This window comes from Bos indicus, chromosome 19 (genome assembly GCF_029378745.1).
Source record: "Bos indicus isolate NIAB-ARS_2022 breed Sahiwal x Tharparkar chromosome 19, NIAB-ARS_B.indTharparkar_mat_pri_1.0, whole genome shotgun sequence".
Lineage (NCBI taxonomy): Eukaryota > Metazoa > Chordata > Mammalia > Artiodactyla > Bovidae > Bos > Bos indicus.
Window position 1 is genome coordinate 57,087,795 of NC_091778.1, and position 18,773 is coordinate 57,106,567.

General features: G+C 45.4%; 2 protein-coding genes and 1 long non-coding RNA gene across 7 annotated transcripts in view; 1 reads left to right on the forward strand and 2 right to left on the reverse strand.

Annotated features, from left to right (window-relative positions):
* The window catches only part of UNK (unk zinc finger), a 32,587-nt gene extending 25,251 nt beyond the window's left edge, over positions 1 to 7,336 (reverse strand). For 3 of the 5 annotated variants that reach the window (XM_019981019.2, XM_070774063.1, XM_070774064.1), the window contains exon 1: positions 6,929 to 7,141. In XM_019981019.2, the coding sequence (XP_019836578.2) occupies positions 6,929 to 7,032 (104 nt within the window). In that variant the 5' untranslated portion in view covers positions 7,033 to 7,141. Of the gene's footprint in view, positions 1 to 6,928 lie in introns of all 5 variants that reach the window. The other 2 variants (XM_019981021.2, XM_019981020.2) reach the window with 2 other exon arrangements.
* Positions 544 to 6,919, reverse strand: LOC109573675 (uncharacterized). The gene is made up of 3 exons (XR_011562177.1): positions 4,015 to 6,919; positions 2,674 to 2,904; positions 544 to 2,382 (listed from the first exon to the last, which is right to left on the reverse strand). It is a non-coding gene; the product is annotated as an uncharacterized lncRNA (long non-coding RNA).
* A 3,290-nt stretch (positions 7,337 to 10,626) lies between the features above and the next one.
* H3-3B (H3.3 histone B) lies at positions 10,627 to 14,103 on the forward strand. The gene is made up of 4 exons (XM_019981023.2): positions 10,627 to 10,774; positions 11,235 to 11,372; positions 11,488 to 11,641; positions 11,742 to 14,103. The coding sequence occupies exons 2-4, from the start codon at positions 11,245 to 11,247 to the stop codon at positions 11,868 to 11,870; spliced, it is 411 nt and encodes a 136-aa protein (XP_019836582.1). The 5' UTR covers positions 10,627 to 10,774; positions 11,235 to 11,244; the 3' UTR covers positions 11,871 to 14,103.
* The last annotated feature ends 4,670 nt before the right edge of the window (positions 14,104 to 18,773 follow it).

Here is an 18,773-nt window from a genome sequence, read left to right on the forward strand (position 1 = left end):
AGTAACCTGGGCATTGTTCAGATACTGAGTAAGAACAGTACTTTCATCGTGCTAAATGCCAGGCGTGGTTTTCAGCACTTTATATACATTAACTCACGGAATCCTCACAACAAGCCCTTGGCACAGGTACTACCAGTATCGTCAGGAGACTGACGCACTAGGGAAGTCACTTGCCCAGGCTCCCACAGCTGTAAGCGGCAGAGTGGCCTTGCAACTCAAGGCAGGCTGGTCCTGGTGTCCTACTCTTCAACACCACGTGGATGTTAACTGTGCTTTTCTTCACTGAGCTACAGGAAAAACAGCAGCAGCAAATAAGTATAAGCAACTCTCTAGAAGCTGCTGAAAATACGTCAGGGAGTTTTTGACAGGCCATAATCACAATACCATAAAACAAAAACAGAAACGTTAGCTTCAGCATACCCTACCGGGTATATAATATCCATCTTGTGTATTCATTATAAAACACTTAGTTCAATAGTAAAAATCTGTTTGATTTGGTTTTAACTAAGAAAACACAAGTGTACGCTTCTAATTTATGTGGGGTTTTTGTTGTTCTGTTTGTTGGCTGCACCATGCGGCTCATGGAATCTTAGTTCCCCAACCAGGGACGGAACCCACACCCGCTTCGTTAGAAACATGGAGTCTTAATCACTGGACCACCAGAGGAGTCTAATTTAGGTTATGTTTGACTTAACACAAATCCTGAACTACCAGATGCTTGGCACTTCTTAGCAGTAAAAGTAAAATAAAAAGAATAATGCTCTTACCAAAATGAATACAAGCTTAAGATATAAAAACCACTGCTTAAAAACTTGCAAGTCATAACACACCACACCAAAGTTTTATCACCCTCTTCCTTCCTAAAGCATTAACTATCTCTCTTCAATGGCAGTAGTTTTGTGAATAGACCAAAATATCACAGGAAGGTGGGAACACCCATCGGCTTCTCACAAGAAGTCATTCTGTTAGGACTCATGGTGGCCATAAGATGTTTCAAATACTAATGGGAAACAAACTTATGAAGTCAACTTATGAACACAAAAAGCAAACTGTGATATAAAGAATAAGGAAAGGGAGGGAATATTTTAGTAAGTTCAGATATGACATGATAATACTATCACAGGCTTAATATCTTTGTTTTCTAAATAAACTGAGCCACCAACAGGAAAAAGGTCACCTCACAGAAAACGCTATGAGATTTTTAAGTCGCTAGACTCCTTTCCATCTTCTCTTCCTCATCAGCTCTTGAAACTGCTGTCAAATTCTACACACTGGCAAAGAAAAAAAGGGGTGAAAGTTGAGGGATTTTATAAAGAAATTAAAAGTTAATTGTGATTATTTGAATTAAAAGTATTATAGCCATTGATATCATTTTAAATGCCTGAAACACACGGCCTGTCCTTACAGAAATGCCCATGTGATCATTAAAACAATTATCACAACACCTGATGAACAGAATCAGTTCATTTTAGCAGAACAGCAACCTCTTCTACCTCCCACCCACCCCACTAAATAAACACAATTCATTTTACGAAGCTATTGGGAAAAGTGTGCTTGTTCTATATAATGGTTATCAATTCAGAGACAATTTAAAGTACAACTACAAACAACTAGAATCCCAAATTCACTTCTTAAAAGAATCTCCATAGACTTACAACATGGAGGCATTTGCCTAGTATGGATATATGGAGATGAAGCCATTGAGAAGGCTGGGAGAAGGGTGCCAAGGAGCTTTTTGAAAACTGTGGGCTCTCCCATGCTGAATGATACTACCAAGCCCTGACAGGCCATGTGTCTAAGGTCTCTTAAGTAGGAGAGACTCATATATACTGATTTTAAAAATCCTTAAAAAAAAAAAAAAAAAACTGAGAAGTAACTTATACGCCATAAAAAGTCACCATTTTAAAGTGTGCATTTCAGTGGTTTTTAGTATAACCATCAACATGGTCTGATTCCAGAACACTCCCACCCCCCCAAATAAACCCCATACCTATGTTCATAAGCACTGACTTTACCCAAACTTTCTCCACAGATCTCTCTGTTGCCCATGCAGGTATTTAAGGTGGCTGGCTGGGGTAACTCTACAGAGAATCTATATGGTAAGAAAACAAGAAAACTACACTGTCCAGAAGGATACTGGTCACAAATCCTTGACATTTTTAGCAATCAGACTAACTGTACTTTTCATATATTGGCTAAGAATAACAAGAAACTTACATTCAACATCCATCTTCACATAACACATTAGTGTGCCCCAAAATTCATCCAAGATGTTAAAAGAGGGAAGACAATCTACTAGGATTAGCCATAACTGTCCACAGTTGTAATTGCAAAATACAGAAGATGCGTATGTGGGAAAACCTCCTTTAGTATCAAGAACAGCTGGATCAAAAACAAAACAAAACAAAATGAAAAACTTAATCATTAAGCAAATATCATCCCCATTTGGGAAAATAATCTCTAGACCAGTCCTCTAATTAAAGTAATGGAGCTTGAAATGCAACCTGACTTTTACCAAGCTTTTGACCTAGCATCTTTCCTAAGGAGAAAAACAATCTTTAGGCAAAGGTCTGGTAGGAAAGCCTGCAGGTGAGTGGTGCTCAGGCTGTTGCAGGATTCTCATTACCTAAGTGAGCTTAATAGCTCCTAAGACACACAGGAAGGAGACTTCACCTTCAGGCATCAATGTGTTGAAAGCGGGAGGAAGTAGGTCCACAAGGGTGTCTTGCTTTGGGGCACTTATCTGGGGTGCTATTTCCAGAGAAGGAGCTCAAGATGGATTTCTCTAAGTTGCTCTCAGAGTTGTCTGGCTGCCCTCACCAATAAACCACAGTCTTTGTAGGTTGAGAGAAACCACCAGTCAAAGCAGATGCATATGGATGGTGGGGAAGCCTTCTTTAGTATCTAACATGGTTGGATTAAAACAAAAGAACTTAACCATTAAGGAAATTTTCACTTTAATCATTAATTTAGATGATAGCAAATATCAACTAGACGCTAAATTTAAGGCTATCCTTAGCATGGGCACTTAACACTTATTAATGGGGATTTTGTAGGCTTGCCTGAAGGCCACAGTGAGCTCTCAACTTTGTCCTGCAAGGAATTAGCTCTCCTTGATAAATGAGCAAACAAGATCCAGAAATGTTTATTGGTAATTTAACTCATTCCTGCTGAGGCTGCTAAGGAATGCTTCCACTGACTTCCACTGTGCAACAAGTTGTGCTCTAGAGTAATGTATTTACAATGTTACTGCAATTTGCAATAATGACTTAAATACTGTTCATTGCCTGGATTTTCCAAAACACAGTCAGATGCAATCAAGCTAAGCTCATGAGATTTACATAATGCATACACTAACAAATTTCCCTCAAAATCATTTATCTATGGAAGTACTGCTACATTATTCTTGTTTAAAGACACCCAGGAAACAGTCCTCAATTAAAATGACAACTGGCTATAGATGAGGCTATAAAGCGTTTATCTCTGTCTTTCTGTAAGAGATCACCCAGTGGTCAGAAAGCTCCAAGAAACCTTTAATAAACTAGAATTTCACTTTCTTTTAATACAGAGCATTAAGAAGTCTGAGAATCAACTTCCAACTAAAAGAATCCAAAAATGATGTTTTTGAGGTTTATATCCACTTATGGGATCAAAATAATGAGGTCAAAAATTGAATTTTTTTTTTGGCTAAGCTGCAGAATCTTAGTTCCCTGACCAGGGACTGAACCCAGGCCACAGCAGTGAACGTGCCAAGGTCTAACCATTGGACTACCAGGGAATTCCCAAAATCAAGGACTTGCCAAATCCCAAATGGTAAATTTTTTTGTTGACCTTTCAACTATACAGTTTTAACAATATTAATTATGTAGTAAAAAAGCCCAAAGTTAGCTAAATTTGTATTACTCCGAAATTTCCCATTCCTCAGTTTTCATAAAACTCTTCTAAAATATAAGATGGATTTGTTCTAAATAAAGCTGCATTAAACTTAGTCTCTGTCAAAAAAAGAAAAATTACCTAGCAAGAGGTCACGTGGTTCTTGTATTGAAGAGTACTAATACAGGCACATTATCATTTTACTTAGAGGTAATCAGACACGTGGAATTGTACAACACAGGAAATTCTGATATAACCACTTTCTAAAAGGGTCGAATTCCTCAGGCCTAGTAGTACAAGTGCCCAATACACCAATTTTCTGAAAGGATTACTTTTTGTTTCTCCTAAAGTAAGATTATTCAAGAGCTTAAAAAAACACCCAACAAAATAATTATCTTTCAAACTGTTATGATAATCCTCTTGGTTTATAAAAAGGAGGGCTCAAACTCTAGGAGTTTGGCTGTGGGATAAGAATAAAGGGCAAGAAGCAAGCCAACAGGAAGGCAATTTTTCCTTGTGATGGATTCAAAAGCATTTGCCAACGCTGCCATTATGATGTGTGTGCTTAGTTGCTCAGTTGTGTTGGGCTCTTTGTGGACCCATGGACTGTAGATCAGTGGCGTTCAATTTTAATGCAAACCTCCTCTGAACTATTGCAAAATTACTGCTTATCACATAATCTCAAATAACATCAGGTACAAAAAAAATACACAAATTAACATAATTTATGTATAAGCAAGCTTTAAAAGGCAAAAAAAATTGACAGGTAAAAAAATACAAACATTAAAAAAGGAGTCTGTATCTTTATTCGATGATGGGATCAGTGCAATCGATAAGGTCATCTTTATTATTTTTTTTAAGGTCATCTTTAGATTGGAATAAATTCTAGGAATTCATGCTATGAAGGAGAATAAAAAAAACGTGGGGCAGCTCAAAATTTTATAGCAAATACTGAAATCAAAATTAAAATGTTCCTGTCTTCTAACCCCCAAGGACAACAAATGGGTTCAGAGCCAACAAGTATACTGGTGCCGCACAGGGTCTTTATGCTTCCTGCTCCTCAGACCTCATGACAAGGGAATGAAGCTTTCCAAATCATCCAGGTTTCTGAAGGCCCATAAATCTATCAAGAAAGAGTTCTCTTTCCACCAACTGAGTTCTACCTCTGATTTTCGGAGATAAAAACAAACACACAGATACACATGAACAGATAACAGAAAATAGATGGTAACACCTCCAACCTTCCAATCAGACCTGAGCTTTACATCTGCTACTGTCCATTTACTAAGCCACTTCAAGAGCCAAGACTGATTACTCTGTACTTATCCCACAAGAAGCTGAAAGGCAGATTTTAAACAAATCTCATTTTAACAATGAGCATCAGGGACTTCCCTGGTGGTCCAGCTGCTAAGACTCTGCGCTCTCACTGTAGGGGGCCTGGGTTCCATCCCTGATCAAGGAACTAGATCCCACATATCCCAACTAAGACCCAGCGCAGCCAAATAAATAATTTTTAAACAATTAGCATCAAGAGAACAAAGACTCATATTAACATTTACACAGCTGTTGATTCATTTCACCTCTCAATTTCAAAATGGTTAGAAAGCCTAATACAGATTCCATAGTATACTCAATGACAACATAGAAACACAAGTTGCTGAAACTAAGATTCATATTACTCAAAATGTTATCCACATTTTACTGGGGAAAAAAAAAAAAAAACAACGTGATCTGAGCAACCAGAGATTATAAATTCCAATAGGATGAAGTTTGCAGATGTGCAAATCTAGACCAGGCTGTTGGACCATACCCTTCATCTGATCACTCAATTCTCTAGGACCATCTCACCAAAATCAATGGCCGGATTGCAGAAAGAACTCCAGCAAGGACGGACCAGCAAACCAATCGCCACATTAGAAAAGTTACAGTTAACGTGAGTCAGACTTAAGTCAAGAAAAAGTTTCAAATGATTTCAACCAACAACAGAGACTCTAACAAATAAACCAATACACTTCTTAAAATCGATATTCCTAATCCCAGAAGTTTCCCAATGGGTCTTACTTCCGTGACAAACAACAGCTCTTCCTGTCTTTTAGGTATTTCTACTCCAACAAATGCTTCTTGAGCTTGGTTCACCAGGCCGCGTTATCGTGTGCCCCTCAAGGGTTGTTCAACCCCCAGGTTCCAAATCTCTAGCAAGACTAAGGTACACTTGGGGATCCTTCTAGGCTTGTACACGACTTGGGAGCCCAAGGGGGATGTCCGGTACTCAAAGAACTTCAGGGAAGATGGAAACCAGCATTTTACTCGACAGGAGGACCTGCCTCTTTTTCTCACTTTCTCCCAAAGCATCTAGCTCTAGGTAGTTGCTTAGAAGTACCCTGAAGGGAAATAAAGAGAAGACAGGGGACCTCCACTTAAGATACAAGCAGATTCTCAGGAAGAGGTTTTCCATCTCACTAGACTTGTAGAGTCAGCATTTGGGGCTCCCTCTGAGGCCACCACTCGGACCCCATCACCCAGGCTAGGGCAACTGTTTCTAAGTGAATTCAATCAAGAGTGGCCTGCGTGGACAACATATGGGCCCTGCGGTCACAAAAGGCCTCTGGTTCCTAGTACGTGGGTCGCCTGACAGGACTTCACGCTAACCGTCCATTCATAAGCGGGTCTAAGGTTGGCCGCTTAGGAACTCATCCTGGTCGCGTCTTGGACTTCTTATCGCCCCCAAAAGTGCCTGGGACTGTGGTTTTTACAGTCTGAGGAACAGTTAGGCCTCGAAAGGCGCCGGCCTACGAGGTGTGCACTCCGCATCCCAAGCTCCCGCCTTCCCAAATCGGCGCCGGAGACCGGGTTTCCCGCCCCTCAGCCGGACCAAAGGTTGGTGGCAGTTGTAGGCAGTTGGGACCGGCCCCAGCAGGTTGGAACCGGTCTGGGCCGGGCCGGAGGAGGAAGGGGGGGAGGGAGAGGCCGCCTCGCGCTCTCCCTGCGCGCGTGACTCACGCTGGCCGCTGACGTCAGGCGTGCGCGCGCGGCAGGGGGGGGGGGCTCTACGTACGTGTAGTGCTGCGGTTTCTCGGGCTGTGCCTGCAGCACCTGAGCGGTAGCGGCCGGGGGCGCCGAGGAAGCTGCGGAGCCGCCGGGCCCGGGGCCCTTCGACATGGTCCTGTCTTCCTGCCTCTTCGCCGCTCCCCTTTTATTATTCAGTCTGCGCGGTCCGTGCCGAGGCCCTAGTGCGGCTGCGCCGCGCCACGAGAACGTGAAGACCCCCCGCGCGGCAGCAAGGCTTGCTGGGAGTTGTGGTCCAAGGTTCGGCTGGAATTTTACCGCCGGCAGAGGGTTGCTGCCGAAGGAACAGACCACAATACCCAGAGAGCCTTGCGGGCGGTGTCCCGGATGCTGAGAGCCCGCGACGGTTTGTGGGGCTTGCAGTCCAGTTGCGTTACTTCTTAACTGCGTTTCCAGGTTCGTAGGGGAGCCTTTGCCTGCAATTGGAGCCCTTGGGGTCGAAAAGGTCCAGAGCTAGGGAGGGCCTAACGACTGCTGTGAAACTGTTCCAAGTGTAATTTCACTCTCAACAGAATAATGATTACCTCGCCTCCGTGCTTATCCCAGCTTGGGCTCTGTTCTGATGCGGGTCCCTAGCAGTGGGCCTTGGAGCTGCAGGCACCTGAAGTCCGCCAACATCCTCATTCCTGCGGCGGGACCAAGCGTGAAGGAAAGTTGGCCTGCTGGAAGTCAGCTTGAGAAAGCTTTGCCAACGAAGAGCGATACAACACAATACTCTGTTCCCGCGCCTTTACCGGGGCGCTCCATAAACCTTTACCAGCCCTGAAACCTGGAACTCCACACGACTTGAGTCCCCCAACTCGACACCTGGCCCGACCAACGTGTTTCCAGTACGTTAGGGGCCAAGAACGAATTTAATCTCCGTCTAGCATAGTCTCAGGTACACTGGCAAGTTGCAGGAGTGTCGAAAAGCATCAGAGGAAGGGCCTGGGTTTGAGTAGGGAGTACGATTTATAACCCACTCCACTCTCGTGCTCTGGCCCTCAGCCTTTCTACTGGGGAAAATGTCTCCTCCCCTCTTCCCGCCAGTTGGGCGAAGTTCTTCACAGATATTTTAACATTTTGTTAACAAAGTTAACATTTAACTTTGTTTTCCATGTTGAATCTACTCAAAACCCTGTTGTACAGGCTAATTACATTTTGTTAGATAATGTTAAATAATGATAATCTCATTAAAGAAACATTCGATTAACCTTAAGGGTGAAGCCCTGTCGGCTGAATGGAAATTTTTCATGTTTGAGATTGATACATATCTATTTTATGTTGTTCCGAGTAACTTCATATCAGAAGCCAAACCCAAGTTGAGAAACGTATTTCTTAAACAGACCAAATCAATTGTTTAAGCACTAGGGGTGTTTGAAGATGAAAAATTCCGAAAGGACAAAAAAGTTGTGTAAATTATGGTGTATGGCTTTAATCCTATTGTTAAATTCAAGTAATCAACTTATAGGTTATTCTCCAAAATACCCAAATGTGATTTGATTGAAGAAATACAGTTCAGCGTGCTAGATTTTAAATGAGTGTATACCATGAGCTTCAGAGTAAGTGTGTACTAGTAGAATTGAGAGATGATATCATCCAAACCGCTTAATTTAGAGAAGAGGAAACCGAAACTCAGAGAGGTTAAGAAACTTGTGCAAAGTTACTCAGCAAGTACGTGACAGAACAGGAATTAGGACAGTAACCTACATGCTGCCTCATATTCTGCATTGTTTTGATTGTATTAGCATTTTCGGTTGTTCCCTATTTTTGTGTTGTTTTTGCTCCTTTGCATTCACTTAGGGTTAGGAAAAAGAAAAACCTAGTGATAAGACTGCCAAGTAAGAGGGACAGATTCTTTCCACTAATCATTCTTAAAGGGATGCATGTAAATCCATACCTAGTTTAGTTTATCTCTAATAATTAGCAAAACTGGAGGCAGGGATGGGCGAGGGTGTGGGGTGGGGATGGATCACTACTGTATTCTGTAGAAAGCATGAGACAGCTAGGGTTCTGGAATTCCTAGAAAAGCCTCGGAACACAAAAGTGGGTGTTAATTTAGGATCCTGTTCCTTCTCCAGGCCATCTGAGCAGTCAAAAAAAGATGGCAGTGTATTTTTCTGGTTAAATTCAAGGACACTTGACAGTCTTTTACCTGAGATATAATCAGTGCCCTGTTTTTCAGCTTTACACAATTTCTGAGAACAGGGCAAGAACCTTCATCTTGGTTTCTCTTCTCAACCTGGTATGAAATAACTTAATGTTTCCTCTACCCTAACCTTTGAGCAGAGGAAAGAAACTAAAGTTGACTGAATTATGATATAAAAGTTTATAGATATATGATAACTAAATACATATTATGCGTGTTATGATTGAGAGGGCCGAAATAACAAATTTGGAACTAGAGGTTGGGCCAAAGATGTTTTTGCCATAGCTGCTTTGAATCAAACTGTGCATTTTTTCCCTCTCACTTTTGATGATGAGAGGGGTAACTTGACATCATATGTAAATTTTTGAGGTATTGTATTTATGTAGTATAATTCTCTGTTGAAATCTATGTGTACCTGATTTTTCTGCTTTTTAAAAATAATTTTAAAATATTCGGTGAATCCAGGGTAAAAACTGCGGAGTAGAATGCCCAAGGCTTTGTTTCAATTTTCTGAACTTTGTTTGGCTGGTCTTAACCTTAAGCCTGCTTTGATATTTTATATAACTGAATCATCTGAAGAACTAAGTATTAAAATCCATTCAAGACATGTAGGCAAAGGTAGGGATTACCATTTTTATGTTTTTTCAGAAGTAATATATTACAGGATAGACCATTAAATACAAGGGACCATATTTAATTTAGTTATCTTTTGTTTATTCTTTAGGGACTTGGAAATACTGGTTTAGAATTGACTGTTCCCATTCTGGCTGTAGTGATTTCGTTCAGTTGAACTGCATAATTTAAAAAAATACGTTGCCTAGTAAGTTACTCCTTGTTTAACTGTAAGCATATTGAAATCACAGTGTTTTGTGATGGTCTAAGGACATGCAAAACAGTCCTTATAAATAATGTATTGACATTTGTTTTTGTATTTGTTATTTACCTCTCCCCACCCCACCAAACAAAAGAACTGCATTTTGGTTAAAATGTATATGCCTGATAAAATACTTGATAACATGATTTACTGAATTCTAATTTTCATTTACACTACTACCTATCAAAATGTTCATGAAAAGTAAATAATCACAGGGAATGCATTTTATTTTACATTGGAAAATATTTGCAAAATTTTCATTAAAATGCCCTCTCCTTCATTGTATTAGCTTGATGCAAATAACGTTAGGCCCCTTGCCCTCCCGACTGTCCAGATTAAGGACCAGTCCTGATAAGGACCAGTGCAATTCATTTGCATTGACTTTCTATTGTAGAGCTTTGGAACCAAGGGAAGGATCCAAACATAGCTCCATTTTATCCAATCAGAAGAGCTGCTTGGTGCTAAACTCTGATTCGTCCATTCCTCTTTGCATTCATCCAATAGTTAGGCCACTTTAACAGCCAATCAGTGGTCTAGATGTCCGCCAATCAGGGAACGGGGCCGAAGCACGGCCTTTGTGTCGGGGGATGTCAGCGCGTCGGCGAAGGTGTCCACCAATAGAAAAAGTCATTGGTGTATGCAAATTAGGGTCCTATGACGCAGAGACGCAGCGTGAAGCGTGGGTATAAAAACGGAGGCATAGGGGGGCTTAGAGCGCAGAGCGGTTTGGTCGTTCGTTGGAGGGAGCTTTTCCCGTGTTTCAGCTACTGCGGCTCTTTCGGCAGCAGCGGCGGCGCGGTGGTCGGAGAAGCGGCCTAAAACTTCGGCGTTAGGTAAGTGTTCATGGATTTTATCTGTGACTTGAGGCCTGGCCAGCCGTTGATACCGCGGGTCGCAGCCGTTGAGAGCCAAGTGCCGACTGGTGCGGGCTACTTTGGCTGTTGGCGCCGGCTGTGGGGGCGGGTAGTTTTCCCTTGGGGTTTCGTTCCGGAACCGCGTCTCCGCCTTTTTCCCGCTGGTGATTCAGAGGTCCCGACGCTGGGTTCCGGGCAGCTGGGCCTCCGCCCGTCGAGGAGGGGAAGTGACTCCTCCCCGCGCCCCCCCTCCCGGAGGAGGCTGCTGCTACTCGCAGCCTGAGTCATTAGGGGAGGGGGAGGAGGCGGCGGCCCTCGGCCATCTGCCGTCCGCCTTGGGGCGCGAGGAGGCGGGAGAGTTGGGGCGCCGGGCGTCCGGGCCGCCGCACCCCGGGGGGCGAGCGTGCCTCGGCCCTGGAGTCACGGGTGTCTTCTACAGGTAAAAGAAAATGGCTCGAACCAAGCAGACTGCTCGTAAGTCAACGGGTGGGAAAGCGCCCCGCAAGCAGCTGGCCACCAAAGCGGCCAGGAAAAGCGCCCCCTCTACTGGCGGGGTGAAAAAACCTCATCGCTACAGGTAGGCAGCGCGACAGGGAGACGATGACTCGGCGGCGCTGCGGGCGGGAAGCTTCCCGCGGCTCGCGGGGCGCTGCCGTAACCGGTGTCACTTTGCGCTCTCCTGCTCGCTCCAGGCCCGGGACTGTTGCGCTTCGAGAAATCCGTCGTTACCAGAAATCCACCGAGCTTCTGATCCGGAAACTGCCTTTCCAGAGGTTGGTGAGGGAGATCGCCCAGGATTTCAAAACCGACTTGAGGTTCCAGAGTGCCGCCATCGGTGCGCTGCAGGTGAGCTGGCGGGGGCTGTGTGCGGCCGGGCGGAGGGGAGGGCTGGTGCGCGGCCCCCTCCTCGGAGAGAGTCTAATAGTGTGGCTCTTGTCCTCCACAGGAGGCTAGCGAAGCGTATCTGGTGGGTTTGTTTGAAGATACTAATCTGTGTGCCATCCACGCTAAGAGAGTCACCATCATGCCCAAAGACATCCAGTTGGCTCGCCGGATACGGGGAGAGAGAGCTTAAGTGAAGGCAGTTTTTATGGTGTTTTGTAGTAAATTCTGTAAAATACTTCGGTTTAATTTGTGACTTTTTTTGTAAGAAATTGTTTATAATATGTTGCATTTGTACTTAAGTCATTCCATCTTTCACTCAGGATGAATGCGAAAAGTGACTGTTCACAGACCTCAGTGATGTGAGCACTGTTGCTCAGGAGTGACAAGTTGCTAATATGCAGAAGGGATGGGTGATATTTCTTGCTTCTCATGATGCATGTTTCTGTATGTTAATGACTTGTTGGGTAGCTATTAAGGTACTAGAATTGATAAATGTGTACAGGGTCCTTTTGCAATAAAACTGGTTATGACTTGATCCAAGTGTTTAACAATTGGGGCTGTTAAGTCTGACCATACATCACTGTGATAGAATGTGGGCTTTTTCAAGGGTGAAGATACAAGTCTTAACCACAGTGTAACTTACAGTTTCCTTAAAAAAAAAAGTAAACCTGGCAGCTATAGAATACACTATGTGCATTTATAATAGCTATTTTATATATTGTAGTGTCAACATTTTTAAATTAAATGTTTTACATTGACATGTGGTGGGGAGTGTTGTCTTTAAGGTGTGTAATTTAGAGTTCGATTGGGTTTCTCCTGAGTAGACTGCACTTGTTTATGTAGTAAAATGCTTTGCGCGTTATGCCTTGCATAAGTCCTCATTCTACCACATGTTAAACTAACCTTCTAGCTGATAATGCAAACACTAACGGGGAGGGGGATTTATTTATAAGGGCTCTAGACTATAATACAAGTTATTCACACCAGCATCATCTGTTACTAATATAGTAGTTAGTGCAGCTTTTCTTTGTGTTGTGATTGGTCTCATAACTAGGTTGAACTTTTCTCTACCAAGGGGGAACAATACCGAACTTTTTTTCCTTGTGGGATTTGTATTATAACTTAGGGTGAACTTGCTGTGGGGGAGGGACACAGCTTCAGCTTATGGAATCTCTGCCAGTTAAAATGGTGTTCATGTGGCATAGGTTCTGGGAAAATCACTTCATAGAGATGGCTTTCCAAGTGGTTTTAAAATTTATCCTTCTATTGAAGTTTTTAGGTCAATTATGTATGTTGACTAAATTTACAAATAAACTTGTTTATTCAACTAAAGTGTCAAAAACCTAAATTTGAATGCAAAGCTTTTAAGTTTAGCTTATTTCAAGTTTTACTTGATAGACAAAAGCAGTATTTACAAGAATAATTCTACAAAGCATGTAAACAGCCCTCTAGAAGCTTTTTTAAAATGTTATGACATATTTGCAGTGTGGGCCTACGACTAAAAGGCTTCCCTGCCTCCCCCGTATCTGTCAAGGAAAGGAAATTTAATTCTAGAACTCAAATGTGGGGTTTGTTCTGAACCTATTTGTGAAGAACGTTTATAGATTTTTAATTTTTTAATTGAAGGATAAGTGCTTTACAGGATTTTGTTTTCTAACATCAATATGAATCAGCCATAGCTGTAGGGGTACATATGTCCCCTCCCAGTATAGATTTCTTTATACAGTAAGTTATAACAAGTGACCACAGGTGTAGAACTCTGTTTAAGTCTAAGCTGCCTTTTCAGTGTGAAACTAGTGTTCCTAGCCAGTGATGGCCACCAGTGAAGTGTTAATATGGACACAAGAACCACCAGAGTCAAACGCATTCCGTATAATTTGAAGTCCGTGGCTGTAGAAAGATACTTATACTCTGATACAGTTCAGTGGGATTTAAATTTGGACTAGTTTCAAAGACTAAGGGTTAAGAGGTTCCATTGGAAAGCAGGGAGTTAATTAGGGTTGAGAATTGATAGTTTTTATGAGGTGCCAAAAGTGGAATCTGATACAGTATAATAAAAATAACCTGGTTTCCTAGAAGGTCCATCATACCAGTTCCGACAGTTGATTCATTGTGTTCCTGAAGGATGTTGAAATCCTAGCCAGTGGAATGTGTGATGGTGGGAACCCTGTCCAGTGGTGGTGAGGCTCCTTGAGAAGCACTCAAGTGGTTGACGCTTGCCCTTGCCTGAAGTCTGCATCCTGAGGTTGAATTTTATTGGGCAACTTGGAATCTGCTGCTTAAACAGTACAGCTTGTGCTTCCAGAGTGTATTTTTAACCTATAAGGCAAAAGTACTTTTCTGGTTTTGGGAAACTTCCCATATGTTTTATCCCTGGGTTTAGGTAGTGCAAAAAAAGCAAAAATAAAAGTTTTCAAAGTTTAGACTTCCTTAGCTTTATGGTCTTGATTTGGATGGTATATTTTTTCACAGAGTTCTTCTCTGGGGAAATGTTCTGAAAGCTTTACCTTCCTCAGCTCTCCCCAGTAGCGGTCTGGGGCTCCCCTGTCTGGCCCCTTGTAAGCACTGCTGCTTGCCTGGTGTCAAGTGTTGATGCTGGGACCTGTGCTTCAATGGAGAGCAGGCCCCTTCTGGATCACCTTCAAATAGGGCAGCAGAGAGTAGAGACGGCCCTGTCAGCTGTTTTTGGATCAGCAGGAAACTGGGCTTGCCCTGAAGTTTCTGCAGGCAAAGGCCAGCCTGTACACGGGAACGATAACAGCAGCAGGGCAGCAATTTGCCTCAGGCTTATGGCCAACCTACCCTTCCATGGAGAAGGGTGAGTTTTCTGCACACCTTCTGTGGCTGTCGTGTCTCTGCGGGTGGTGTGGCCCATGAGGCACAAGAGCCTTGAGCACCCTTCCTGGGTACACAATCCTCGCCCCTCCTTCCCCATCCCTTGACTTAAGTCACCTCATGGCAATTATGGGAGTTCCCGGGTGGTGCCAGTGGTGAAGAATTTTGCCTGCCAATGCAGGCATGGGTTCCATCCCTGGATCAGGACAATACCCTGGAGAAGGAAATGGCTGCCCACGCCAGTCAGTATTCTTGCCTGGAGAATTCCATGAACAAAGGAGCTTGACGGGCTACAGTCCATGGGGTCGCAAAGAGTTGGCTGCTGAGTGCAGACAGCAGCATGGCAGTCACAGCCTCTTTCCTTCAGCCCCACCCCAGGGTCTGATAGAATACAACTGAGCGGACTGCTCTTTGTCTGTGCTCCCCGGCCTCTTCCCTCACCCCTGGTGGTCCTGCCTGCCTCACTATTACTCGGGGATGTCACTGGCCCAGACCATCCCATCCAGCTGGGCCTGGCTTCTGGCCAGCAACTCCCACAAACAACCCGCCTTCCACCTGCCTTCCTCAGGGTGAGGCTGGAGGAAGGAAGAACAGACCCTAGCCCGGGTTGCCGACCCAAATCTTGCAGCACTGCCTGCGGGTCATGCCGTTGGGCCAGGTGGCCAGCCTTTGGACTCCCTTTTGTCCACAGGTCTAGGGACAGAGAGAGGCTGTTTTGGCCAAGGTGGGTGGGGGCAGCTGGAACAGCTTCAAGCTTAATGCATAGAAGCTGTGCTGTGAGGAGGGGCCAGAGGCTGTTGTCTTCTTTCCTGGGGTGGGGGCAGCGGTGCCTGCTCTCCCTATGGTCCGGCTGACTGCCTAGCTGTCCCTGGCAGTGAGGGATCCCACCTTGACAACCACTGTTACTCCAAGCCAGAGTCATGGGACTTCCGTGTGAGGTGTTCCCAGCCTGTCCTGGTGTCCCCACCTGAGCACTACATGCAGTGGCCAGCAAGGGTGAGGACCATCACGCATGCCCAGGAGCAGCACATCTCAGCTTCTGCCCTGAGGAGAGGACCCTCCACCCCCATCCCACCTACCCCAATGCCCTTCCTTTGGGGAGAAGCAAAGAGGTTGTGCAGTCACCTCTGCTATCAGCAAGACGGAGTGGAGGAAGCGCTTCAGTGAGGCTGTGACTCCTGGAGGAGCTGTAAGGCCACAAGTGATGTGCAGAGGGGCGTGGTTGGGCAGCCAGGGTCTGGAGTCTTCGACAGCAGCCAGCCCCTGTTTAGGAAGTTGCAGTTCTGGGACCATACACAGTGGGAGAGTGGGCTGAAAGGGAGGAGGCTGTCTGCCAGCCGCCAGCCCCAGTGACGGGAGGGGCTGCTGGGCTGCAAGCTTGGGGCTGGCAGCCTTTGCTGAGAGGTGTGGGAGGGACTGCACACGTCCCCAGGGAGGCGGTGCCCAGGCTCTGTTAACCTCTACTCCCTACTCCCTCTCTTTTGGACACACTGGCCCCCAGGACCATTCCCATAAGCTCTTCACTGCCTTAAGCACTGAGCCAAGAGCACCAGAAGAGGGGACAGGATGGGGCTGGGTCCAAGGCCCAGCCTTCATGCAACCTGAGAGTCCGGCTGAACCCGGGGGCCTCTCCCCGCTCAGTGCCCTGTCTAGGGCCAGTCTCAGTTTTGCCCACCCACAGTGGCCTGGGGACTGGGCCCGCTGCGGTGCCTAGGGCAAGGTACAGGGAGAGTCAGCTGCGGCTGCGTCCTTCCCTGCCTGGCCGCCAGCAGAGTAGTCATCAGCCTAGAGGGCAGGAACTTCAGGGACACAGTGGGGTTCACCAAACAAAGACAGGGCCTGCAACTGGCCCCTGCTTAGCAGGGGCACCTGGGGCCAGGGATGGACGAGAAGCTCCTGGCGCTCCAGAGCCAGGGCCTCTGGAGTCACGCCTGCTACACAGCAGAGACTCTAGGCATGTTTGCTGGCCAACCCAATAGCCCTGGCAGCCCCACAGCACAGCAGGTTGGATCTGCTCCCGGCCCAGGTGGCAAAAAAAATCAGTCAGGTTCCCAAGAGCTCTGCTTACTGGTCGACTTCCAAATTGGGAACGGGGGCTCCAGGGGTCCAGGAGAGCTGCTACCCCTCCTGCTCCTTACCAAGAGGCTGAGTTTGGGATCTTCAGTAAGCGGACGTCACAGCCCGTCAGAGTGCTCCTGGGGACAGGGTGATTCCTGAGAGAACAATCTCAGGGTCAGACAGACCCAGGTTCAAGGCCCAGCTGTCCCACTTGGATGAATTCCTTAATCCATTTGGGATTCTTTCCCTCATCCGTAAAATGGAGATAAAACCAGTGCCTACCCCGGAGGCTTGTAAGGATTTAATAAAACAATCCGTGCAAAGTCTGGGGCCTTTTAAAAGATTTGACAAAAAAAGTCTGGAGCATTGACTGTTCAGAACAGGCACTGAGCAACCAGTGCTGCCCTATAGACTGCATCTCAGTCCTGACACCAGGGCCCACCACGAACTCGATATCAGTATTATCAATACTATAGAAGTTGTCATCATTCATGAAACAGAAGGGCAAAGGGGGCCCAAATCAGGAGATAGGTTAACCCTCCGGGAACAACAACAAAAATGCCTCCCAGAATCCGTGGGAGGGAGAGCCATCTGCTGAGAGCAAGTATTTTCAGAGACTGTCCTGGGAGATGTGGACCCAAGCCCTACCAGGAAACGAGTCTTGGGACTTACTGGGGGTCCAATGGCTAAGACCCTGCACTCCCAATGCAGGGGGCCTGGGTTCGATCCTTATTTAGGAAACTAGATCCCACATGCCACAATTAAAGGAAACCAGTCTTGTCTGTAATTGCAATGGAGTCTTGTCTGTAAATGCAGCCAGAGCTGCATGAAGCACACAGACATTCACTGCCTGAAGAAAGACCAGGTCTAGCAGGGAGGCCCCAAGGACCAAGAATTGAGCACATGGACAAGCAGAGGACAGACTTTGGGTGGCAGTGTCCCCTTTAAGGTGCCACCTTCCCCCCAATCTTGTGACATTTGGCCAGGAAATGGGAGGGAGGGTCAAAGGTCAGAGGCAGACTTCCTCTGAACAAATTTTATGTAACATGCTAGACAGCATTCAAACACTGATAGTAAACAGTTCTTGTAGATGAAATCAGTATTTCAGAGTCCAGCGTGAGCCAACAGGAGAACTTGCCCTTGGGTCAAATTAAGGTTTTCCAGAAACAACTGAAACTATACAAAAGATGAAGATAGGTGAAAAGGACATCTTTTCAATCAAAATAAAACAGTGGAAATTAAAAAATAAGGGTGTGAGCTGCTTGCTGCTGCTGCTGCTGCTAAGTCACTTCAGTCGTGTCTGACTCTCTGCGACCCCAGACACGGCAGCCCACCAGGCTCCCCCATCCCTGGGATTCTCCAGGCAAGAACACTGGAGTGGGTTGCCATTTCCTTCTCCAATGCATGAAAGTGAAAAGTGAAAGTGAAGTCACTCAGTCGTGCCCGACTCTTCTCGACCCCATGGACTGCAGCCCACCAGGCTCCTCCGTCCATGGGATTTTCCAGGCAAGAGTACTGGAGTGGGGTGCCATTGCCTTTTCCGTGGTGAGAATTCCTCCTCTCTTTTAGAAAACTCTTTCCTCCTCTGTTGAGACATTTATCTCAGTGAGGGACGAGGGTCAGATTGAGACTATCCACTATCAGACAGTGAAAGCCAGAGGCTTTTATCTGGCCCATTGCTTGCAGGAGAGTCCAACAATGTATTAATGGGTGACTGATAATAATAACAAATATTTATTCTGTGCTTACCAAGTGCCAGAGGCTGGGCTGGGCACTCAGTGAAGCTGATCTCATTCACTTCCTCCTGAAACAGTCTGTCAGGAAGGAAACACCAGCCCCAGGAGATAGATGAGAAACTGAGGCTCAGAGAGGATAAGTCATCTGACTGAGATACCACAATAGTAAGGGCAGAGATTTGGGCTCAGAGTGGTTGGCCATCAGAGCTGAGATGGGTAAATGATTTGAAGAGCAGCGGATCCTTGCTCCTACAAGGGGTCTTTGCTCCCTACAAGGACGCATCTTTGCCTTGTAGGGAGGCCTGCTTTGAGTTTCCTTTCATCTCAGCCAGCCCCAAGAAGCTCTCATGCTTTATCCTGTTCTGTCTTACCTACGCCAAAAAACGCCTGTGCTTTACCGTTTTGTTTTACCTACGCCAAAAAACGCCTGTGCTTTACCGCCAGCGAGCGAGCGGAAGTCGCCC